The sequence below is a fragment of the Mustela nigripes genome, chromosome 5, assembly GCF_022355385.1.
Source record: "Mustela nigripes isolate SB6536 chromosome 5, MUSNIG.SB6536, whole genome shotgun sequence".
Taxonomy (NCBI): domain Eukaryota; kingdom Metazoa; phylum Chordata; class Mammalia; order Carnivora; family Mustelidae; genus Mustela; species Mustela nigripes.
In genome coordinates, this window is record NC_081561.1 from 65187694 (window position 1) to 65213631 (window position 25938).

At 54.0% G+C, this 25938-nt stretch overlaps 1 protein-coding gene across 1 annotated transcript in view; it reads left to right on the plus strand.

Moving 5' to 3' along the window:
- The window catches only part of BTBD9 (BTB domain containing 9), a 414251-nt gene extending 397421 nt beyond the window's left edge, over window positions 1-16830 (plus strand). Inside the window, exon 11 of the mRNA XM_059400548.1 lies at window positions 15926-16830. Coding sequence (XP_059256531.1) covers window positions 15926-16123 — 198 coding nt within the window. The 3' untranslated portion in view covers window positions 16124-16830. The remainder of the gene's footprint in view (window positions 1-15925) is intronic.
- Window positions 16831-25938: the final 9108 nt, after the last annotated feature.

Here is a 25938-nt window from a genome sequence, read left to right on the forward strand (position 1 = left end):
AGGACAGGGGCTGCCTGGGTGGCTCAGTTGAGGAAGCGTTGGACTCTTGATTTCGGCTCTGGTCAGGATGTCAGGATTTAGCCCCATGTCAGGCTCTACACTGGGCGTAGAGCCTGCTTGAGATTCTCTCTCTCCCTCTCCCTCAGCCCGTCTCCCTGCTTACACTTGCACGTGCTCTCTCTCTAATAAGTAAATAAATAAAATCTTTTTAAAATATAAAAAATAACTGGAGGGCGCCTGGGTGGCTCAGTGGGTTAAGCCGCTGCCTTCGGCTCAGGTCATGATCTCAGGGTCCTGGGATCAAGGCCCGCATCGGGCTCTCTGCTCGGCAGGGAGCCTGCTTCCTCCTCTCTCTCTGCCTGCCTCTCTGCCTACTTGTAATCTCTCTCTGTCAAATAAATAAATAAATAAATAAATCTTAAAAAAATAAATAAATAAAATAACTGGAGAAAAAAGAAAGGAGAAGACCATGCCCTTGGTGAATAGAGAAACCAGGACACCTGAGTGTGAGGGAGGCTGCCATGACTAATGATACCGGGACAGCCAGTGTAAACCAGGATTGAACCAGGCGCACCTGGACCGCTCTCCCCTCCACAGTGTGGCTTCCCAGTGTGCTCACGGAGGCACCTGGGCATTCACACACACCGTTTAAGGTGAGGCCAGTGTCAGTCAACACAGTAAGGAACTGCTTACCTTTGAGTGGGTGTTGAGTGAGCGCTGGTGGCTGGATGGTGGTGTCTAGTGTATGGCCACACTGTTGACTTCATCTGCTGATCATGCCCTTGCTTTTTATGCTCGTGTGTGTTTAGTGTGAACCTCTGAAGGACTGCTGGTTAAAGACTGGAATCATAAGGAACCGTAAGACTGAAATGGGAAATGAAAGGCAACAAAATGGTAACCGCTCTGCAGCTTCCCCTTAAGCTGCTCTTTCTCAGATCTGTCCGGGGCTAGCTTCCTGGGCGTGTGACCAGACTAGTTGCGTGGAGCTCCACACCCAGAAAAGGACTCTGTGCTTCGGGTTTAATGCTCACCAGTACCATCTCGAGTGCTTCACAATTTGACCTATCACTGTGTTCTTGTAAGGGCAGCTGCATGGGACCATGGCTCATTCACCTGGGGCTAGGAGCCTCAGTTTGAACACAGGCCCCTCTGGCCGTCCCAGGACAGGTTCTCAGGCACCCACCCTCCACTCCCCGTGGGGGCCTAGCACATTTGCAGGGAGGGTCCACATCTAGTATGAATTTCACCTGCATCACAGGATAGGGCCCCGGGCGCCTGTGAGGGTCTGCCCTGGCTTCAGGAGTTCCCCTGGCCGAGGAATTGCAACAGGAAGTAACAAAGGAAAAGCCTGTGTCAGGTCGGGAGAGAAACTGTGGGAGGAAAGAAAAAGCTTTTTTTCCTGCTTTTTGAATAAGAGGCTCTACATTTTCATTTTGTGCTGAGCCCTGCATATTACATAGCTGGCCCGGTTGGTGCATTGTGTTTGTCAAATCAAAATTCTCTAGAGCACGTCAAGGTGTTTCTGGTACTTAAGAACGCATTTTAAAAAGTGAAAATATTGTGACAATTTATATTTATTTTGCCTTTTTATTCGTTTAGAACAAAAATGATAGATGCCTACAATGTGTTTCTTAGGAGAAGAGCTGATAAACAGAAGCCTGAAACTTTCTCTCTTACCTCTTCATTTCACAAATCTGAAAATTAAAAAAGTAAACAAATTGAGATTTTTCTTAAAGCACAAAATTAAAGAACTCTAAACATTAGGTCATAAAAAGCACCCTTTTCTTTGATGAGACAATAAAAGTATATTTGAATCTGTATTTTAATATATATTTGAGCCCCAAACCAAGTATCATCATATTTTAAAATATTTTTTTCTTTTTTAAAAGTTTTAATTCCCATCTAGTTAACATAAAGTTTTATGTTAGTTTTAGGGGCACAATATAGTGATTCAGCAATTCCATACGTTACTCAGCATATTTTTAAATTTTTGCCTAGAAATCCCAATTTTTCTTACCACTTAAACTTACATTAAGTTACGTGTTTATTATGTACCAAATCAGAAAACAATTGATCTTTCCATAATACTGAATCAACGTAAATTTGAATATTTTTCATTTGCAGTCACTTATTTCTTATGTAATACATCCAAAAAACCCAAGCAGTTCTGTCTCTAATTCCTCTGTGGGATTCTGCAGTTAGGTATTCCAGCAGAAGGAATTCTAGGTCAGAGAAGGCTAAGGAGTGAGTGGGGTGAGTCTGATGAGTGTCTCCCAGAGTTTAACCCCAACCCTATTCCATCAGTGACCTTATAAAGAACAGTTTCCCATTACAGACCCTGAAGTTAGAGTACAAGATCGTCTCTCACCAGATGAGCTTCCTGAACTGTCTGTGTGGGGAGATCCAACCCCACTGACCAGCCCGTTTGAATGGGTTGACTAGTAGGCTGCTAATTAATCGGTGCTCTGTTGCATTTGGCTCACGATCCTCAGTGTGGTATTGCCAACTGGAGAAACCTCTTAAGTCATAAAATAAATAATGAGCGGGATCAAAAGGCAGGACCCACATACTGTCTTTCTCAGAGCACATAAGAAGGCACAAAAGTGCTGAGTCTCCCTGGGAATCAAGAATGCAGCGGACTCTCAAAGACAGCATTCTTTTCTCCAATGTGCCACTTTCTGGGGCATTATTTTAAGACAGCATCATCTGTCTTAGAGAACAGTGGGAATGTGTATACATCAGTGTGGTGACATTCAGACGTGAGAGAGACCAGGCTGCACTAAGGGAAGAGGAGTGACTGAGGTTGGTCCAGCAGGACTTCTGGGGAAGGCAGCCCCAGGGGAGAGCTCAGATGGCCCAGACAGCCAGGGAAAGGAGGCTGTGGGCACAGTCAGGAAATGGAAATGGCCGGGGGTCTGGACAAGCCCCATCCCTAGTCCCATAGAAGCCAGAACCCCGCCGTCAATCAGAATATTAGAGTCAGGGTGCTGCTTTCTCACAGGTGAGGGTGGTAGAGGGAGAGGCAGGGGTTCCTTAGCCTGTCACTGCTTGTTTGCCAGGTAATGTCCATGGCCTCCCTTTAGTCAGAGCCAAGACCTTTAGAGACTGAGTGTTACCAGAGGCTTTTGGAAATTTCAAGAAGTGCAGCTGGGACTGGTTTTTAGCATGTGTGGATAATGGAAAGAGAAATGTGGGTGAATACCTTTGCCCCACCGCCCCACAGAAGATTATTTTATGCAGCTGCTGCCCCTTCCAGAGAGGAAGTCAGGCAGGGGATGACAGGGGGAGCGTCGCTCAGAGGTGCCTGTGACTTGAGGAGCATTCCAGGGGGTGGTGGTTGGGCCCTTTTGGCAGAGCGTGGGAAGTGCCAACGCAGTGTGTCCCTGGGACGGGGGCTTCCGGCTGCTGTGGGGCTGGAAACCACCCCGACATCCACATCCCTCCTGCTGCTGGACTAGCAGAACCCCCCTCCCCCCAGGCTAAACCAGCCTGGGATTCCTTGCCCAGTGTAGACGTGTGTGTCCTGCCCCTGCGGCCAGGCCTTCCTGTGTGCGAGGCCCACCTGCGGTCAGCCACGTGCTGGTCTCCAGGCCTCCCTGCCATGGGGCTCTTGGGTGACAGCAGCGTCAGCCACCGTAGAGCTTCAGATTTCTTGATCACCTGTTTTGGCATGCTTCTGATTTCCTGCAGCATTTCATCCCTGTCCTCTGGGAAGTGTCTGTCTGCTGCTGCCGGCATCTGTCTCTCATCTTCCTTTGTGAGCGCCGCAGCAAGGAATTCATTTAATTTTTTAGCTACAACTCCTGTCAATAAATTTCCCTAATGCTTACCTCACAGCCTCCTCCACTTCCTTCAGTGACCTCCTGCCCTTGTGTACTTGGCATCACCCTTGCCGTTTATCTTCGCTCCCGAGCACATTTTCCTTTCGTTCCCCACAGCGTGTGCTTTGTCATCCTCCGCTCTGCAGTCTCCCCCGTGCTGGGCGCGCCTCTCACACGGCTCGGGCTCCTCTCCTTTACCCTCGGACCCCTCTCTCGCATGTCTTCTGTGTGCTCGCAGCGTCTCCTTTGTCCCCCTGTCACGCTTAGCACTAGATGGCAGACACGTGTCTTTCAGCTCAGCCGCCCTCTCGTCCTGCTCCCCTTGGTTGCTTCCAATTGTCGGACTGTCCCTGGGGCCGGCAGCCAGCAAGGTCCTCCTTGGCTGCTTCCTCGGGCACGTTGCGCTGGTCCCGGTGCCTGGCCGGCGATGGCGTGCTCGTGCCAGTGCGGTGGCCCACCGCAGCTCTGAGTGCCCTGGAGGCAGACGGTGCTCCTCTGTCCAAGCCGCTCTTGTCTGACAAAGGGTAGAACCGGGGCCCATGGACAGCACCCCACGCGTCTTGGCCAACCCGAAGCTGCCACTCTGGTGACTGCAGCCAAGCCGTGCTGGCTGGGATGCGCACCCCGAACAGGCCCCTTTGTTTTCATTCCAGTAATGATCGTAGCAGAGCCTCACACCGCCATCCCCGGAGATCAGATGGGTCCAAACAGGATCCGTCCAGGGAGGGACCTCTGAAAAGCAATCCATGGATTAAAGGAACAGAAGTTACACCTGTTTTGGGTTTTTTTGTTTGTTTGTTTTTTTAATGGCTTTCCTGGATGCATGGGTTTGAGAGCAAGTTCTGGAATGAATTTTCAGTACACAGAGCTCAGGGACACAGACAGCCCCTGGGGGGAACAAAAGGACTATGGGAAAAACGAGCTATCTGCAATTAGGACTGTGGTCCCGTTCTCAAGAACCGGGGACCGTGGAACGTGAGAGCCTCTGCCAAGTCAGTAGGTGAAGCTGCGGAGGGAATGGCTGGGCTGCCTGTCGGTCGCTCTCGGGGTTCCTTTCTACTTACCAGGTGTGTGTAGCTAAGGACAGAGGCTGTGTCGTATTAACTGTGTGTCCAGGCACCTTGCGTGGGCCCTGTGCGCGTTTGCATGGAGAGCCTGTCAGCTGAGGGAGCGAAGGAACCATTCGGTCTGTCCGTCCATCCCTCCCTCGTGCATCCTCAGCCACCAAGGGCAAGGACTTAGTGCTCCCGCTTCTCCCCATCAAGAGCCTGTGTCACTCCAGAGGTAGACATCCTGCAGCCACCCTGAAGAGCTGCTGAAAGCAGACACTTTTGTAAGTGGAAGGGCAAATATGCCACATGCCTCCGCAGGTCCCATTTGAAGACCCTCGTAGTAACAATTGCTCTATTTATTGAGCAGTTACTGTGCTCAGTACTGAAGCTAATTAAACTGTCCACTCGGCAGATGTGAAGGAGAATCTACTCTCACCCACTTTTTAAGGATGACGGACAGCCCTTCGCCTCTAGCACTGCGGGAGTATAAACTGCGGTCATTGCCGGAGAGAGGAGTCTGGTAAGATCTAAGGTTGGACATGTGCGCGCCTACCCTAAGACGAAGCATCTGACGCCCGTGGGTATTCTCTAAAGAAGCTCTCACACGTGCTCCGGGTACAAGAGTGAAGACGCTCCTAGCAGCACTGTTCCTACGAGACCCAAGCAGGACACCTCCTACTCATCCGTCCGGGGAAAATGGAAAAGCCAAGCATCGCTGGGCCGTCATCCACGCTGTCATCCAATCACAGCATGTCGAAGCAAAGAAGCCAGGCACAGAAGAGTACAGAGAGTAGGATTATATTCATATAACGTCAAAAACAGGCGAAAGTAAGCTGTCATATACAAGGATGTGGACACGGGTTGTGAAACTTTTCTTTAAAAAAAAAAAAAAAAAAAGGCGAAGGAATAATTATTATTAAAACCAGAACTGTGGTTTCCTTGGGGTGGGGAGGCTGGGGTCCGGAAGGGCCGTCCTCGTGGAGGGACAGAGGGACCCCAGCAGTGTTCCTGGGTTGTTGCTCCCCATGGAGTCTACATGGCGGTCACCCTGCAATTATTCAGCAAGCTGTTCATTTACATTTCATGCATTCTTTAGGGCGTGGTTTCCCCAGTAAAAATGTCCTAAGCAAAAAGGAAAATTTGATGAGGAAGCTAGAGCTGAGCAATGTTAAGTATTTTGCCCAAGGTCACCCTGCTGGTGAGTGCCAGTCAGGATTTGAATCCTGGCAGTTGGTCTCTGAAAATCCAGACTGCACTGTCTCCCAAAAGGACACACTCCGTAATTGTAGAGCCCTAGAAATGAGTCCAGCTCTGCCCAGCACAGTCAGATGTGGTAAGCACATGACTCCTGTGGGCACACTGAAGGCACCAGCCCTCTCCAGATCTGGGAGAAAAACGAAGGCAGGGCCCGGCTTAGAGCTGGTGGCCGTCAGCCAGGTGAAGAGCAAGCTGTCCAAACTAGAGCCCAACAGCCCAGCGGATGCAGACCAATGCAGGGCCCGGGCCTGAGGAGGAGGCTTCCTCATCTATAAAATGGACCACAGGAGCCTGGCCCTTGGGACTGGAGAGACATGGACAAGATGGGGTGCGGTGGCAGGCTCCTCTGCTCTCATGCAGGGGACGTGCGGTGCGAGGGTGGCCACCGGAGGGTCTGCACAAGCCTGCAGCAGCAGGACCGAGAGTCTGCAAGTGGCTGCTTGAGCTGCCCTCCAGGACCACTCAGCGCGGAGCCCAGAGTGAGGCAGAATTTATTCACAGGCATCTGTCAGGCCAGTGAGTGTCTGTGGGTCCCAGTGCCATCCTTGTTCCCATAGCAACATGTGGCTCAAGTGAAGAAAAAAACACAAAAACAAGGAAAGGGACTCTTTTTGTTGTTGTTGTTTTAAACAAACAAAAAAACTCCTTCCTGGCCTGTTGGTAATTATTTTCCAGACACCCCCACCAGGTCTGATCGCACCCTCCCTGGCTGCCCTGAGGTCTTCCCCTTGTAGCATCCTCTAGAGGCTGTGCTCTAAGCCCCCAAAGGCAGGGGGCCCCCAACGCAGCCATAGGCTGGCTCTCCAGGCCTGAATTCCTGCGCAGTCAGCACGAGGCCTGAAGCAAACATCCCTGAGGCAGAGACTCCAAGAGATGACAGAGCAAATGGACCAGTGAGCCTCTCCCTCAGAGAGCTCCTGACCTCAGGCTGCTCCTTCTGCCAGGGAGGGGGACCCTGGCCTTCCAGGGGATGTCACATAGCAGTGATGGGGAAGGGAGGTTTCGAAATCAAACGTGCTCAGGAGGAGAAATTACCAGTGCAAACCAGGCTTCCAACGGCACCAGATGCCCTGTGGGGTGTATGCAAGGCAGAGGGCAGGATTGGGTGTGGGCCAGACACAAGACAAGCACAGGAACAGTAGGGCGTTGGCACGGACAGGTCAGCCTGGCTGCCACCTGTGAGTTTGCGGAGCCATTGCCCGGGTCCCTCACTACACGGCACTTCTTGAGGATGGAGATGGTGTCCTGGTATCTTCGGGTCCCTGTACCCAGCCCTATTCCCCACAGCGTAGCCCCTCTGTAAATCAGACCAAGGGCCAGAGCATTAGTGTAGGGTTCTGAGAGAAATAAGCTATCGGGAACCCCCTATGACAACTTGCATCTGAGGAATGCGGGAGAGTGGAAGATTGCACCAGGCTGTAATCCCCATGACCTTGAAGAACGGCCGGCCCATAGCTATGGGCAAGTCTAGGACATGGGCAGTTGGGGCTCCATGTGCTGGCCTTCCAACCTGAGGGGGCACAGGCAGGCTTCTTGATGCCCCATCCAGTGGGAAGGGGGCCTTGGCAAGGCCACACCTACCAGGTTCTACCTGGGAACTGGAACATTTCCCCTTTTTTGTTTCTTAGTCTTTTTTTTTTCCCCCAAAAATAAAAAAGATACCTCTAACACTCCAGGGCCAGAGTAATGATGATGGGAGAGTTAACTGTACTCCCTGGAGCTCTGGAGTGTGCACACAGAAAAATATGGTAACCAGAGATTGCAGGGCTACCTGGAGTGATAATGTATTAGAAAGGCTCTTTTTCTAGAACCTTCCAAGCCATTAAGTTCCAGGGATCTGTGGGAGCCCTGGCCTATGCGAATATGGGAAAGTAGAATTGAAAAGTTTTAAGAACTTGCCATACCTAAGCAATGTCACCAGGAATCATATTCCTGTACCTGTTAGGATTAGATAGTTGTGCAAAACAGTTTGGGCATCGTATCACCCCTAAGCAATACTGAAAAAGTATTGTTCACAATCTGGAAATGTCTCCCGTTAACAAAAGTTTTCTTAACCGAAAACCAGGTTTTGGGCTATTCAGATGAACATAGGGCTTTTGCTTATAAAAAGGGGTGTTTTGTTGGAGAAACTTGGACTTCAATTTCAAAGGAACAAAAAGTGAAATGTCCCTGCAAGAGAGACGCCTATGCGGTGCTCCTGTGATGGGTGTAAGAAAGATGTTCATTGTCACCGGCATCGGGATCCATGAGCACTTGCTGACCATGGCATGGGTGCAGGTGCCGCCGCCACAGACACCAGGAAGCGGCGGGCTCCAGAGTGGTATCGCCCAGAAGCCTCGTCTTTGTGCTTGACTTGCGGGCAGATATCCCTGAGAGACAGTTATCTATTTTACCAAGATATGTCACCTTGGAAATCTAAGTCGAAAGCTTGGGTCAGGAATGCCATTTGTATCGGCTGGCATGAAAGCAGTTGGGGAAAAATACTCAGGAGAAACCAGAAAAGCAAGGTAGAGCCATGGATCAACATTTATTAAATTTTCCCCATTTTTGCTACAGTTCACGGCAGACTTGGCACAGCCTGGGAAAACGAGACGGGGCTTCTGTGCATCTGAGAGCCTTGAAGCTCTGTGGTGCACACCGTGCTTGGGGAGGCCCAGTAATGAAAGAAGGCATGGCCTGCAGCTGGCTGAGCCACTAGCCCGAGCCCCAAGCAGAGGCCCGTGCGTCTGTGCGCATCCTTTCCAGGTGGCTCCCGGAGACAGGAACGCCCCAGACTCTCTCAAACGTGTTGAGAATTATGGCTCCCGGAGAGGAAAGGCAAAGTGATAATAAACAGCAGCTACAAAAAAGGACGCCCGGATAGTGACTCAGGCTGGGTCGGACTCGTACACACGACTACCTTCCAAATTAGCCAGCTCCTCTCGGGGGATAGATCCAGCAGCCGTTGAAGCTGGTTCGGCGAAGGTGCCCCTTTGTGAGCAGCGGCAATCAAACAGGCTAATGGGATACATGATTGCCGAAAAGGGGCCGGGAAAATGATGTGGTGGCCGCAGTAATGGTTTTGCATAAATCAGTAGTGTGACTCTGCCCTGTATGCCTCATTCGCTTTTGGTCACATCCTTTCCGATGGGTATTGCAGTCTTGGGAAGGTTCGTGGGAAAGCAATGGAATGACAGGAGCTTCTGAGCAAAGAGAAACCCAGGACCTGGCTGTTCCCTCTAGAGGGAGGCAGAGGAGCTTGAGGGCACGGCCTGCAGGGTGTCCACTCCGGAGGGCAGCCTGGACCCCCGGTCTCCCCCAGTCTCTCCCGGTCTCCCCCGGTCTCCCCGCGAACAGAGCAGAGGCCCTGCAGCCTCTCTTGCCTTGGGCACTTCAGCAGAGGGTGCGAGGCCGCATCAGGGAAGGAGCCAGTTTCCCCACAACAGGCTCACTCTCCACCCCTGCTCCCAAGAAGAGTCGGGCCCCTCTCTGGGTGCCCAGGTTCCCAGGCCTGTGCGAGGTGATGGTGGTGAGGCACCCGGGCCTGGGGCCTGGCTGGCCATTGGCCTTGTGCTGTGTTGGGTTCAGGGCCAGCACACTGTTCTCCAGAAAGGGGAGCAGGCTTAGGAGCAGCTTGGCCCTTGAGGTTGAATCCCACCACTCATTCCTGGGACCTTGGGTGCACTGCCCTTGCCTCCTCTGTGGAGAAGTAAACTCCTACCAGCAGGGGCGCCCTGTGCCTCATCTCCCCTGCTCAGCACCTGGTCAGTGTTTGTGGTCCGTGGGGCGCTTAAAGTTTAAAAAATAAAAACAGGGAGAGGATCTGACGGCAAGGACAGGCCCTCGGAGGCTGGCTGAGCCTGGAGCTCCCCCCTGCCCCCCGAGACCCCGCTGCTGCCCCCTTCTGTAGCATGGCCAGCTGCCGTCTCTCCTTCCAGAGAATCTTTCCAATCACTCTGACCCTTTTCTCTCCTGTGTCTGTCTCACCATGTTTCTTCTTAATTTGGGTTATTCTTCCCTTTAAAAATGACTCTTTCCTGTTTATCCCAAATCACTGAAGTCTACCCAGGGGGTTTTAGGATTTAAAACCCTATCTTCTTCCTTTAGACACTTTCCCCCCTTTTAAGCAGTTTTTATTATTTGTATTCCTTTTGTAATAGTTTTAATTGAGTCATTTTTAAAGAGCCGCCTCTGTCTGGAGCCTCTAGCCCCCTGCCCAGGTCTGGCCAGCTCCTCAGAGTGCTGCCCCAAGCCATGCCCTCCACTGCCCCCCACCCATACCCTCCTGCTCTCCCTCATCACCCTCTGCTGGAGAGCTCCAAGGGCCTCCCCTCTCCTGCTGCGTCTAGGGCTCCCTCCTCTGGCCTTTCCTCCTTGGCCGCCTCAAGCTTCCCTACTCAGTTCAGGCATCTCCTCCCCCAGGAAGCATCCATTCCCTACCCCCCCCACTACCAACCCCCAGCTGGCTGGGCACTCCTCTGTGCCCTCAGGGCTCCCTGTAGGCCCAGAGACCCTTGCTCATCCATAATGTCTCTGCTGTCCCTACCAGATAGTGCCCCTCTGAGGAACCAGGAGTCACGTGGTGGGCATGCAGGAGGCGCCTTGTACATGTTGTGGAGTGAATGCATGAATGTGCTCAGACCTCCTGACCTCCACACCCCAGTCACCTGCTTCCTTCAGCCATTCCTACCATACATGTAGGACCCGCTCTGCCCTCTATGCCTGGTACCCAGAGGCACCCTTCTGATCCCCACTTCTGCCTGCCCTCTGCCTGCTCATTGTAACTCCCACCTCACATTTGACCTCTTAGTTGACTCCAGCCCCGACCTGTCTTCCCATTTGTAACACACCCTTTTTCTCTTAGAACCATCAGCACATAATTTGTGACTTACTAAAATTAACTGTTTCCTGTATGTTGCCTTTGAATCTGGCAGAGCCTGCTTGGCTCTCCGGAGCTGCTTAGGGAACCCACACTGAAGTTCATTGGTCCCTCAGAGACACCCTTGGGTCCCAGACTGAAGCTTAGCATGGAGGTAGCCCTGTCCCTCCTGTCTGCCCTAACTTGGTTGGAAGGGCCAACCACTGGTGGCAGGGGAGCAGTGGCTAGGATCTCTGGAGAAGGAATAGCCATGGCAGAACATGAAAATGGCCCATGGAGATTGCTGTCACTGTTACTAGGCATGTGGGGGATAACAGCCATTTGCACTATTACTTTAAAAAACCGGTTAGTTAAATGGGCTAAAGATGGTTGTGCAGTTCACATCACCCAAGTTAGAGAAGAGAGATGTGAGGGCTGGAAGTGGGAATGGCAGCAGCAGGAGGGCAGCAGGAGGCAGGCCAGCGAGCATTTCTTAGGTGCCCATGGGCTCTCCCAGCACCATGTGGAGCAGAGGCCCTGCCCCTCAGACTAGGGACACTGATGGGACACTTTCTAAGATGAGAGGCATACTCCAAATGGCAGCCGATAGTGTGTGGCCCCAGAGAGAGGCTTTCTAAGTTTATTTTTCAATCTAGAGTTGAAACACGGATGTGTTTATTCCCGTGCAAGGCCTGTGTGGGAGAAAGGACAACCATGCCTTGGTCCTTGAGCCCCAGGGTTGCTGAGATGGAAGGACAGAGACAGGAGTGGGGCGGGAGGGCTGAAGCCTCACAGGGCCTGTGAGGCAAGATCTTGCCTGGAAATTCAGGGCACTGAAAAGCTCGCAGGCACACAGGGAGGGAAAACCCCTTCCATGTGGAGGAAAGGTCGTCAGTCAGTGCATGGGTCAGCATCAGGCCTGCGGAAAAGCCTCCGGAGAGCTTTGGGCCAAGAGCATGGGCTACAGGTCAGAGGGCGTGATGGTGCAGGGTTAAGGACTCAGGGTCAGAAAAGGGGAAGGTGCAGTAAGTGCAGCGTGCACACAGTTCCCTTCCAGTAGGTGAGACGCGGGCTCTGGGGACAGGGTGTGACCGGACTGGACTGAGAGAGAACAGGATGTCAGTTGGCTTACGTAGGAGAAGCTCCAGGGAGAGGCTTGAGAGAACGTGTGGGTGGGATTCCAGGCAGCGGAGGTGTGTTCTGGAGGGGGGCCCAGTGTGCCCTCAGCACCCCACCCACACTTAGAAAGAGGAGTGCTCCTAAGGCCAAACAGACCATCACTAACCTGCCAAAGGATGCTCTTGTCACTTGAAAAGCTTAAAGAATGTTAAATTGGAGAAGAAGAGGTTAATAGCTGCCACGTAGAAGATGTTCAGGTTTGCCTTCATGGCACAGGTCACAGCTGATGGCCTGGACAGTTCAGAATCACAAAAGGCCCTCCTGTCGGGCTCTTGCCGGGTTAGCACCTGCAGAGGGACCCAAACGGGAGCTGGTGCTCCAACAGAGAGGAGGGGAAGAAAGGAAAAGGAAGGAGGATGGGGGTGACTTGGCACCTCGAGGACGCCAGGAAGCACCGTGGCAAGAACAGGGCCGGCCTAAGCTTCAAGGAGAGAAATCCGCTGCTTCTAAGAGAACCGGCTCTGCCAAAATGCACAGGACAGACCCGAGGGTGCATGGCCTCCGTTAGTCTTCATATTAGAGTTTGAGATGTGACATTTGAAACAGCGGTAGAAAAATGAATTGAAGTAGGAATGGGGGGGAATAGTGATGCAGGAAGGTGAGCACAGAATTTGTATTTTAACTACAACCTCACAGCTGCCATCACCTGTGTCTTCTCCTCTGTGAGCCTGATTCTACAGTAGAAGGTTGTGTGTGTGTGCACATGTGTGTGTGGGGGGCATGGTGCACATGCTCAAGCCATGGAGGCCACAGAGCCCCTGGGACGAAGGAGGGAAATTCTTTGTGGCCCCCACCCCAACCCCTCCTCCAGCTGTGCCGCTTCCTGCAGGGAGAGGGGCAGGTGCCCACCAATCCTGTTTTGCGTTCTGCCCACTCCCAGGCTACCAGGGCCTTTAGCGCTACAGACAGGCCCTTATCCAGGAGCAGACTCACCACACGCTGGCAGATCCAAAGCTGAGCAGCTCCTGTCCTGCCAGCAGGCCTGCAGAATAAAGGGAGCCAGGCAGGGGGATGGCTGTTTTCCTGGAAGTGCTGGGCACCCTTAGTTGGTGTGTCCCACCCTCACGGGCCAGAAGGTGCCATGCCCCTGGGCCACATGGCCTGTCCACGCAGGCTCCAGGGTCCCACCAGCCAGTGCAGATACCACTACACACCAAGTTCACTGAGAGCGCTACCACTTTCCCCGTCTCACTTGTTTAGCGGAAGCCTGGAGACAAAAGGGAGAAAGCCTGGGACAGGTAGTGCCCGATCAGCTGTCAGAGAGCCAGCGCCCTATCAGCTGTCCGTCCAGGAGGCTGTAGTCCAGCCGCTGGGTTTCTGCCCCGACGGTCCCCCCGCCACTGTCCCATCAGCAGCCCAGCACACCAGTTCCTTTAAGACTCTCTGGCAGCATCAGGCTCCTCGGGAAATGCAACTCACCCCTAAACCCCCTTCCAGCTGAGGCTTCCAGCCTCCCGATCACTGCCCCTGCCTCTTGCTGGGATCCACCACTGCCAGGCCCATCCTCACAGCCCTCACTTTCCCCCGTGAGCCTGTGCGGCCCTTCCTGCACCCCAACCTCGCTGCCCCCCAGCTGCCCGGGCTCCAGCCTCTTAGGTCAGCTCATCCCAGAGTTGTCCCACTTTGCTTGCTGAACTTCACCTCTAAGTCAAGGTTGATATGTGTTTCTCATGGACTATAGCGCCTCCTCTTGGCCTCTGTGACCTCCTGCGCAAAGCTCTCCCCCATCCTTGAGGACAGTACGGTTGGCCTGGAGCTGACCACACCGCCCTCCACCTGCGGGTGGCCCTGCCCGCGTGAATCACACATCTCACAACCTGTCAGCGGCATGTGCACTTTTGAGGCCAGAGTCTTTGTTATTGGAGCTGACGTACAGGCCCAGCCCCATGGGAAGTGTCCAGTCTGTGTTCACGTGATGAGCAGATTCTGGGATATTCTTCAGCAGAGACCTCGCCAGCCCCATGGAGTCAGATCTTTCCCTCGGACACCACTGGCCCTTTCCTCCTAAAGTCATCTGAGTTATTCCCCTTGCCTAGAACACTTCTAACCCCAAAATGCCCCTCTTTTCCTCCAAGCCATGCCTATTCACTTTAAAAAGCACTCCCTTGAGAGCTTAGAGTCTCCCAGGGGCAGCAGCAGTGGCCTTCAAACATTTTGTTTGCTTCTCCCCTGGAAGAACTTGGGAAGAAAAGTATAAGTAACCTACTGAATATTGAAGGTTGAAAAGAAAATATGATGTTGAAATACAATTATTTTTATAAATATGAGGTAAAAAATACACATTTTTGTAAGATGGAAGATGAGGAACCAATTATTAGGAATAAATATTTGATGACATGATTCACTAAAATAGATTTTAACCCACTTACTGAATAAGGCACACCAAATCCGAAAGTCATCATGCAAAACCTTCACTCATGGGTTTTAGCCAGCGTATCTTGAAGATGTTTTAATTCTGGAATAATTCTCAATTATGTTTAAAAAATCACATGAGTCATGAGTATACCTCACTTCTGAATTCAGAATATCTCCCTGGGCAGAGCTGCGCCCTCGCAGGCCCGATGCTGAGGCGGCTCAGGGCCCAGCTTCCCTCCAGTGAGGGTAGCAGGGCGGTTGGGAATTCAGTCACGTTCTCGGACAGTCTGAGCATGTGCGGGCACTGAGGATCTGGAAGTGGATTCCCCTAAAACTGCCACCATGCTCCTCAGAAAGTGGCTTGGCCAGTACCACACCAAAGACCACCACTGCCGAGGAGGGTCGGGGCAGGCCCTGGGGAGCTGCAACCCCAGAAGGGTCTGGGTGTTGGTGGAGAAAGGAATTTCTGCCCGGGAGGGCAGGCCCACTTCCTTAAAGGCCCAGCTCTGGCGAGCGTCTGGCTGTCCCTTGACACCAGTGGAGACCTGCACACCGCCAGGCATTTCAGGCTCACACCCACACACACTCACATGGTGCCTCCCCTCGCGGCTGAGCTGTGCCCCATCCACACTGGCGCCGGCCCAGCCCTGAGCAAGGAGCCCAGGCGCTGGCCCAGAGACTCCCCGGCTGTGGCCGTGCTTCTCCGCTCCTGAGGGCGGCTGGCTGTCCCGCGCCAGCAGTGCGTCCCCGACCCGCCCGGCCCACGTCAGGGTGCACAGTTCCCTTCCCGAGGGCTCACTGGGGCAGAGAGGGAGGGACCCACCTGGACCCTTGGAGACAAGCCTGGTCCTCCCCTGGGGTGACGCCCTACTGGCTGCTTATTTTTTAATATCAGCTTTATTGACCCATCAGTCATGTACCGAGCCGCTCACCCACAGGGAGCGCGGCACAGGGGTTCAGCAGAGCTGTGCCGCTGCCCCGCAGCCACCCTGTTGGCTGTCAACCCAACTGCCAAAAGCAGGGTTCATCCACTCATTCAAAAGGAAGAGCTTGGGGGACGAGAGTAGCCCGGAATGGAATCATCCAGTGAGAACATTTAAAAGAAAGATTTTATTTATTTACTTGACAGAGAGAGAGAGCACACAAGTAGGCAAAGTGGCAGGCAGAGCGTGGCTTGATCCCAGGACTCTGGGATTGTGACCTGAGCCGAAGTCAGATGCTTCACTGACTGAGCCCCCAGGGGACCCCAGCAGCGAGGACACTGTACGGGAAGCCATGCCATACTGCCTGTGACTATAGCCCATCAGCCCTTTACTTCTGTCCCAACCGACCGAGAGCAGTGTCCCACCTGGTCGCCTGCCCCGTGGCCGCCTCCTGGGTGCAACACCTGCCGTGCTCACGAGGCCTTTGCTCTCTCCTGCCAGGTGTTCCACTGCGTCCACTTTGAGTGTCCGGAGCAGCAGAGCAGCCAGAAGGAGGAGAGCAGCGAGGAGTCAGGGCCTGGGGAGCCCAGCCTGGCGGGTCCGCAGCTCGACCCCCACGCCCTGCAGGCCCCGGGAGGCAGCTCCGTGCCTTCCAGCCCCGGCTCTGCCTCTCGCTCGCCCAACCGACAGCACCAGTAAAGGGGGCGCGGACATGGAGGCATGCGGTGGGCCCCGAGGGCAGGGGCCAGGACTGGCATCCTCCCGGGAGGGATCTCCGTCTCCAGCCCCTCTCCCCTCCTGGGAGGAGCAGACGGCGCTGGCAAAATGGACACAGGACAGGCTTTCTCCCAAGGACAGAAAGGGGCCACGTTGTTCTCCTCTCAATTTGTTCAAATCAGGCTGGTCTCCAGGGGGAGAAAATGGGTCTTCAATCTTCATCAAGTCCACCATTAACACCCTACCTCTCTAATCTAACCCGGGCAAAGAGGCCGCGGTGGACGGGCCGGTGTCGGAATGCTGCGACGGCACCACGCTCGGGAGAACCCATCAGGCCTTTATTACCTCCAGGCACCCTTTCGGAAGTGGGTTTCCATAGAGTGTTTGCTTTTCTGGAACACATTGCCCTGGCAACTAAATGATTTTTTCTTTCTTTTAGTTATTGTCCATTTGCTGAATCATAGGTGTTCCAGATCTTTTTGAAATGCTCAAACAGCAAATCATTTGTTGTATTCCCTTTTGACGCTGTAATTTTCCTTCCTTAGTTTTGAACGGTTAGGCCTGGGGTGGAGCAGAGAAAAGCTGTGTACAGCTCCTGAATGAGGCACAGATGCAGCTCGTCATGGCACCGGGGCTGACAAGGAAAATCCTCTGAGGAAGTTCAAAAAAATACACAATGAGCAAATCAATCCGAGGATACTGGAGTTAATAATCACTCGAATTCCTGAGTTATTAACCTGTCATTCCTGAAACATACCCAGCCCTTAAGCTTGGGAGGCTGACAAGGAAATGGCTATTTTTGCCACCTGCTAATTTCCTGTTCCTGAGTCTGTAAACGTATCTGTAAGTCCACAGCAGCTTCCGGTAGGGCTCAGCCCACCCCTGAATCACCACCGGTTAGCTGGGCCCGTGGGGACGGTAGTCCCCTGTGCCAGCGAGTGTCAGCAGCACGCTCCTGGGGCTTTGCGGGGTGGTCATGGCAGTTCAGTCTTCGCTGTGTTTCATCCGCAGACCTGACTACTCGGCCAAGGTTGAGAAGAAAAAGTAGTTCTAAGCAGCTTTTCTCCTCCTCCTCATTGAGCGGATCGCTGCGGCAGCCTGACGGGGCTGCGCTCCCTCTCCTTCCTTAGTGCTTTCCAGCCCGGCACTAACTACCCTTTGTAACGTGCTTAGCCTGCTGTCTGGGGTTCACTCACCTCCGGAGCCCGGCCAGGCTGAGCACCGCGGTCCCCTGGCCCCCCAGATGCAGGCCCAGGTCCTCTGCACACCCTGTGACCCCCACTTGGAGGAGGGTGGGCTTACAGGGGGTTCCTTTTGGGGTCTTACGCTCACTGGTTGCAGATGGACACAGAACCCCTCTAAGTAAATGCTCTCCCCAGTGTAGCTTGGTCTTGAGTGATCTCTCACTATGGCAACAGCAGCGGGGCATCAAACCACAGGATTAAGCCGGAAGGTGGGCCTTCTGTTTGAACAGGAGCAGAAGGAGATAGTGGGGGAGGGAGGTGCGGGGAGAGGAGCCACAGCACCGCCCATCAGCTCAGCTCACTCATCTCACCCCTTCCCCACTGTGTGGAGCAACTGGAACCCCTGAGGGGTGCCAGGCATCTCACAGGAGACGAGAGGCTCCCATGACAGATGGCAGTGCCGCTCACTCGCCATGGGTGGCCGCACTGTATGACTTGGCCACTGCCGTTGTCAGCATCCAGGACGCGGTCACCAATTAGGAGGAAGAATTCCTGTCTACTCAGCACTTCCTTACACAGCACGGTCATTACCCGGCAGGGAACAGAAGGAGCCGAGAAGCCAGCGAGTGCAGAGTTCAGACGCCTGGAAAGTCTCCATTCAAGGGTTTCTTTTTAAACCTTGAGGTCACCTGTCCAGAGATGAGTCCCTGGGCTTGGCTGGCACCGCTGACCTGGGAAGAGGTAAGTGGGCTGGTTGAGGACCTGGAAAGTTCGAGTCCTCTACCTCCAGACCGTTGGTCCCACGGGCCCACCGCACACGCCACCAGGCCAGGTCTGGCAGCCCCGTGTCACATCGAAGAGGCACAGGCCGAGAAGCTTCTGCACCCGACCCACACGTGGGTGCCTCCCGGCCAGCAGCCGGCTGCCTCTTCCTCTCCCCTGCGGATCTCTTTCCTCGGCTCTCCGTGCACATGCTTGCCCTGAGGGCTGTCTCAGGGGATGGGCGTTTGTCAGATAAGGAAAGGAAGGGGAGGATGAGGTGGTGCAGCAGCAGGGAGGACAGGGACATGGCCTCCTTCCCGCCCCCCAGCTGTGGCCATCAGGTCCCCCCACTTGCGTCTCCTGGGCCTGGCGGGAGGCCTCGCCTGCATGGAGGAAGCTCGCCAAGGAAGCTCCGAGAGGCTGCTCTGGTCTACCCTGTTACCAGGCCAGTGGGCTCTGCCTTCCGTGATGGGCCTTTTAATTTGGGAAGCAGGGGAGGTGGAGGGCTCTTTCTGCAGACCCCAGTCAAACTGTGGGGCCCCAGACAGACACAGCTCTCCAGAACCCTGGCTGGTGCTGTGGACTCCTCCCTGCTGCCAGCTAGACCAAAATGGCCCCCACAGTTGAAAAGACCAACAGAGCTAAATGGGAGTGCAGGTAAGACAGGCCGGCCCACAGCCGGGAGGGGTCCCGGATGCCTGCGGGGTCCTTGACCCGGCTGTTCCCCTGTGAAGTGTGAGGAAGGAGTCACAGCCGAGTCACACAGGGCCGGGGCACATGAGGGCCCTTGCCCTATGCAGGTACAGACTGCGTGGTCTGAGGAGAGGTCAGGTGAAGCCTGGCCCTCCGTGGGGACCGATAGCTGGGTGCTGGTGGCCTCTGGCCCATTATTGTGATGCTTCTCAGTTACTGTGAAACACCACCCTTGCAACCACCATCCAGGTCGGGAAACAGAACATGACCAGACCCCCTGCCCTTTCCTTTAGGCCATGATTTTGGGGAGAGTAAGAATCCACTGCACTGGGGCTTTGGGGGATAGCCTTTGCCTCCTGATTGTTGCTGGGAGGGCCGGCTGGGGTGACACTGGGCACCGCAGGTGGGGCCTGCGTCCACTGTCCATATGCCCACGGGGCTGGCGGCCAGCTCGTCAGATCCAGCAACGCCGATCTGAAGCAGGGTGATAGTATGACAGGCGTGCTCACACGCACACACTTGTTTTCCCATATTCTCAGTGCTTCTTCCTGTTTCACTTCCGACTTTCGTTAGAACCACGAGCCTGTGATGGACGTGGGGCTCTTCTCAACTGCTCTTTAAATTGTCACTTCTTAATCTTATTAAATGAAGTGTCGATTCCTGACAAATACATTAAAATTGTTTTATTCCTAGAAGAGTTAGGAAAAGAAATTATTTTCAGCAAGAATGGGATGTGTTTGTTAGACTGATTCCTTGGCCCCCAAAAAATTTTTTTTGAATTGTGCAGAAATTGCTCAGTAGTTATGCTGTCACCCCAACTGTCAAATTGCTGTGCAAATGGCTCCAACCCAGTCAACTTCACCTTTTTTTTTTTTTTAGAAGATAACAAAATTGTAATCACTTATTCTTTCTAGAGACTCAGAAGAAAAAGAAGGTATAATCTGCAATAGAAAGCAGAGCATCCTGTGTGCCGAGGGTCACTTGGGAAAAAAGAGAGGGAGTGAACCCCATTGCGGACTTCAATGAAGAACCTTCCTTTAGACGTTAGAATGGTGTCAAAAGAGGGAAATAAAATGAAATGTGTCTCCTTCCAGGAGCTTCTCCTCATTAGCACTGGCTTTTAGGTGTGCCCGTGTCAACCCCGCCTCCTGCGCATGCCCTCCTCGGAAGGCGCCAGGCGGGGCGGCCACGGGGTGTGCGGCGCAGCGGGCGAGGGCCAGGCTCCCTGTTTCCGCTGCTCCAGCCATCGATTCCGTGTGTTTGTCCTGACACGGGCTCCAGCAGGAGTTCAGTGCTCATTAGTGGCCTGAGGAATTTAAAATGCGGCTCATGGTTCTGTACCACTACGGTTTTTATTATGATAATATTAAATTAGAAGTCGTCTGGGTGCCTGGTGTTTGCTCAGGACTTTCTGGAAAAGGGGAAGGGAAAGGTTTAGATGGCATGGAGGGCAACTAGGACGCGCTGTTTCTCCTCCCCGGAGTGGACCAGCCAGCTTAATTACCGAACGGGATGAGCGAATGCGTGGGCAGGGTGGTGAGAAGGGTTTGCTTGGAGGATGGACCCGCTTCCCATTTGCCTCAGCCCTGGCTAGCCCTGTGCGGTGTCGTGGGGAGGAAACTGGACATGGTGACTCTGCTGATTTCCATCAGACTGGCTGGGGGGCCGTGCTTCTCCTCCCTCTGCAGATGTGGGAGCTGTTCAGACAACTGCGAGCTCCTCCGTGGGACTCCCCCCCCCCCCCCCCGCCCCCAGGTCCCTTTAGACAGGACTTCCTGCTGGAATGCGGCCTGGGACCTACCTCCATCGCAGGGGTGTGGCGTGGAACAGACCAGCTTCCCATCCCACACACTTTGAATATCCCGGTCTCTTAAATTACTCGTTAAAAAATATAGTAAAGTAGTAATGTTCTTGGGATAATATTCCAACCTAGCAGGAGAGACAAGGGTGCCCTCATTCTCATCTGGTTCTGAGTCATCTTGGCCTGGGCCAGGTCATTTCCTCTGTGATCGACTCCTTGCGAGGGGCGATAGTGCCCCCTTACCCCCTGCCCCTCAGTCCTCCTTCCCGGACCCAGCCCCTCCCAGACAAAAGCCAGATTGTGAAAGGGGCCTGCCCATCCCATCAGGTTAGTTAGTTGGTTTTTTTTTTTTTTAAAGAACTGAAATATTACCCAAGGGGCCTGAAGATTCACAATCATCCACCTATAATTTATGGTAAGTGTCTCGAGCATTTACCATTTGCATCCTGAGTATTTATAGCCCTGAGCCAGGAGCCGTGGGAGGAGGAGGAGAAGGCCTCCACTTGCCTCCACCACTGTCTTCTGTTCAGCTGTCCCTGCAGCTGGGACAGCTGAGGAATGCCACCTCCAAGGAGCAGGGGGCTCCGTCACACCTAGAGCTGAGAGGCACCAGCTCTGCACAGAACAGCTAGTGCTACTCTGAGCAGAGGAAAGATGGGCAAGAGTCCGAGAGACTTCTAGGGAGGGGATCTGGGTTCTGGGGCTTGGGTTTCTGTGGATGCCCTGGGAACACCAGTGTCACTACTTCCATCCACCCATCCGTCACCAAATATTCACGTCCTGTCACATGAGCCCCAGGGTTTGTGGCCCAAGACAGGGTTGGGGGGGCCGGCTGGTCCTCCCATGGCTGCTTCCAGCCCCATGTTCCAGGTCACTCCTCACCCACATCTCCGTCCCCCAGGGCCCCGGTCCCAGCTTCTGTAACAGTTGTTCCCTCTAAGACCTGCCCCAGGCTGTGGGGTTTCGCCATCCACAGGGCCAGGCACCTCCGGTGAATTGGGAGAAGCTGTGACAGGCGAGATCAGCGGGGGCCCTGGGCCAGGCTTGCTGTGGCGTGGAGGAACAAGCACTGGGCCGAGTACCCAAGGGCCTTGGGGCCCAGCCTCTCCCTGCCTTGTCCCCCCACAGGACAGCTCAGTCCTCAGAGCTCCCTTCTGAGAGGCAGCGGCCACTCTGAGGAACACCCAGAAATCTCCCTGTAACTAAGGTCCTGAGGCCACCCCTACCCCAGCTCCTGGAAAAGCTGGAGGGGAGGTGGGCCTCAGGCTCAGCCTCCAGAGGGGTGTGTGGAGAGGGTATCAGGAGTGACTCAGGGTTGCTGTGTGGCTTGACCCACGAGCCACTCTTGCCAAACCCGTGTGTACCCTGAATTTACCGGAGAGCACCAGCCTCCTCTGCCTTGGGGTTTCTGGGCTGTGCTGTTCTCTCGCTCTCAGTGCCGTTTTTGCTGGGGGCCCTACATGGCATGACGCTGGCAAGTGCATGTGAACCCCGGGCTACGACCCCACACGACTACACTTGGCCACCTCGGACCTTGGCCTCACACTGAACTTGTTGCCTAGAACAGCCGGAGGTGGGTAGGCATGTGTTTTCTTTTCTGAAGCTGCACTCAGGACTAGGCACTTCTCTTTGCGGATGTCCATCCGGGGGTGTTGGCGGAGTGCTGTCAAGGCCGTTTAGAAACTGAATTTAGGCACTGTCGTGTAAGCAAACCCTCCTAGTTTTGCTCCTCTAGAACAGACTGCATTTCCAACGATTCCAGGATGTGCTGAACAAGACAAAAACCAAATCCAGAGAGACTGCGCTTCACCACGCAGCTGCTCCCGGTCCCCTCAGGCTGTGACCAACCACCCTGCCTGGGCCCTTTTCTCCATACTGGGGACGTAGCAATGACCAACGAGCACAGAACAGGCCTGTGTCCTGCCTTCATGGCCCTTGACTGAGAATGACAGACAGACAGACAATATCCATGAGTCTGTGTGGAGCTCACGCCCATGTGCTCATGGGAAGGAGAGGACTAGAAGTGGACGCTCAGACCGAAACCAGGAAGGTGCTAGCCGGGCAAAGCCCTAGGGATAAGGGAGAGACTGAGGCCCTCCGGGGAGACCTTTCCAGGAGGAGGGAGAGCGGAAGGGAGGGCCCTGCCTTGCTGGGGGCTGGTGTGGTATAGCCTGGTGGGGCAGGGGAGGGAGCGAGGCCCAGGGTGATGGACCTGGGGGGCAGGGGAGGATCTCAGGATCCTTAGAATCTAACACTGGGCTCTTGTCCAAGTGACATGGGAGCCAGTGAAATGTTCTGAGCAGAGGAGAGCCCTGGTCTAACACTGTTGTCGGGCTCCCTGGCCGCCCTGACTAGGGAATTCCTGCTGGGAAAAGGGGTGGGAGCAGGAGGGGCGAGGGCTGTTGCAGAAATCCGGGGAGAGGTGGTGCTGCCTGGACCAGGCGAGCTCCGGGGGCTGTGCAGGCAGGATCGAAAGGATGTGGGGGTGGGTGCCCTGAGAGAAGCGGCAGGGTCAAGGTCAACTCCAAACGGGGTCGCCTTCCCAGAACTAGGGATGGGGCAGGCAGCTGGGGACACGCAGGACTGGTCCAGAGAGAAGGCAAGGAAGCTTGACAAACACAAACCCTAACAAATTCTTAAGAAAAACAATACAGGGGCGCCTGGGTGGCTTAGTGGTTTAAGCCTCTGCCTTTGGCTCGGGTCATGATCTCAGGGTCCTGGGATCGAGCCCCACGTCGGGCTCTCTGCTCGGTGGGGAGCCTGCTTCCCCCTCTCTCTCTGCCTGTCTCTCTGCCTACTTGTGATCTCTGTCTATCAAGTAAATAAATAAAAATCTTAAAAAAAAAAAAAAGAAAACAATACAGAGTGTACAAGGTGGCCCAGTTCCTACTGGTCAGTCTCTGATGGAAAAGCAGCCACCTCTCACTTATTCTAGCCCTAAGAGTGATGACTTATTCTGGTACAGCAGCTCAGCAAATTTAGGGGTTGAACTGCTTTACGGCAGGGAGTATTGGTTTGCAGGAAATAACTCAGGATTGTATTATTACGGGAACCCGGACACGTCAGGATGGCCATGTTCATTTCAGCTTAGCTCAGGGGATAAACTGCCTGGGTTTCTGGTTTTTTTTTTTTTTTTTCTGAGCGTGGTGTGGAAAGTCTGTCATGGTTGTACCAGGTTTTTCTTCTACAAGTTTGAGAGGGGTCCTGGAAGCAGTCCACAGACCACAGTGTGTAACAATCCTCTGGAACATGATGGAATGCCAGGCCTCCACCCATGCCCACAGATCCTGCCTCCGGCCGGGATGGCCCAGGGATCTGCATTGTCAGGCACCCCACAGCTTTGGCCCTGACAACCCACCCAGACCTGCAGGAACACGGACCTAGAGGTGCAAGCAGTTGAGACCCCAGTCTGGAGCGGAGGGCTGCCGAGAATCCAAAGTCCCCACAGTGTTATGGAGCTGGGACGTGATCTCGAGCAGGGCAGAGACTGGTGCTGGGCTGAGCCCCGGAGCCCCAGCAGGCAAAGGTGGCTGAGGGACCAAGAGACCTGTGCCTGAACACCTGATGGGCACAGCCTACAGGGAGGACATAGCAGTGGGGCCCATGCCCCAATGGTTCAAGAAGAGAAGAGGGCTGAGGACGCAGGGGACTTAGGGGGCGCCTGATTCGGGGGGAATCTGGTTTTCTGGAATTGACCACCTCTGAGACAGTACCTGAGGCTGGCTGTGAACTCGTGTGGGTACCTGGGATCCTCACTTTCCTTTCTCAGTGTTTCCAATCCTCCTAACACACTCTACTTCCATTTTACCGGACTTCAAGGACAGCATTTGCCTGCCTCTGAGGGTCTTAGCTTTTCTTCTGTTGACAAGATTTTTTCCACCAGCGACCAATGGTTATCTTATAATACCTGTACCCAGGATATGCTTGCCCAGGACTTGGAAGGATCAACCCTTCCAAAGTGACTACACAGTTTCAGTCCCTTCACATGTCTGGGACTGCCAAATTTCCAGTATATTCTACTTGTTTCACCTATTTAAATTTTGAAGACCGTGGACTCTAAATTCAAGATAGCGGACAGCTAGTTTGGAGATGCCTTGACTGAAATGTAACACGTCCAGTAAGAAAAAATGAGCAAACACTGCCTTCCCCTCCCTCTCTCTAAATCATAAGCAATGACCAAAAAGAGAGTTTGCAAATTAAAATGACCAGAGTCGAAGATAAGGTGGTGATGCCAGAAACTCAGGAAATGGTGAAAGATAAGCAACACAGGGACTGCCTCCAACCACGGAGAGCTTGCTCTGACATTGACACACAGAACACGGTGCAGGGCAGACTGAGCACCCACACGCCAGTTCGTAAGGTGGTTGCGTCTCTGCTGGTGCATCCTACACCTAGCAGAGGCGAGGGGGGCACTGTGCGGGGGCCTTATTCGGGGCCCACCCAGCACCCAGAACAGCAGATGATGTCCCTCCAGAGGACAATGAGGATGAAACAAGCCTGTGGGCCAAAGGCTCCTAGGACAGCAGTGGGCACGTGGTAGGCCTGATTCCATTGGCCTAAAGCAGGGGCCCTTTCTGTCTGTACTTACCTTGCTCCAGGAAGAGTCCTAAGCCCCATGTCACTTTCCCGCAGGCCCCAGCTCCTCTGTCCACGGCCTCCTTGGCACTCCCTGCGATGCCCCTCAGTGCCCTTTGGACACGTGCTCTTCAGAGCATCTCAAGCTGCCAGCCGTGAGCACATCCAACTCGGGGGTGTGGTGTTTTGGAGGATGGGCAGGCCCTGGGGCAAACCGCTGACCTTGTGCAGCTGTGGGGAAACCCCAGCAGATGGAACAGGCCCTAGCCAGGTGGGCCCTGTAGTGGCAACAGGAGACACTCGGCAGCAATGCTCCAGACCTGGAGACAGCACAGATCTGTGGAGGCCTTGGCTCTTTTCTCCTTCATCAGTTCCTACACAATGTGATGTCCCACCTTGGTAACCTCTTTTCCCAGTAATACTCCCTGGCCCTGGAGTCCCTCTTCTCTCTTTTGAATGCTGGCTGGCTCTAATCCTTGGTGAATGCCCACCAGCCAGAACTGTCCTGACCACAATGGGCTCTAAGATGGCAAGTTCCTCTGTCCCGAGGCCCTGGTTCCTCCACATTTGGGTTTTCCACCTGGTCAGACCCCCCCCCCCCAGGAGGAGCAACTCCTGTCCTGCATACCCCATCTCCATCCACAGCAGTGACCTGCTGCCCAGGAGCGAGGCTGGGGTGACTGGGGGCTGTGCCAGTGGCCTCGAGGTATCCTTAGGAGCAGCAGAAATAAGTCAACACCTCACCACGTGTGTCACCTGGCTCCCATAGGCCCTGAAGTCAG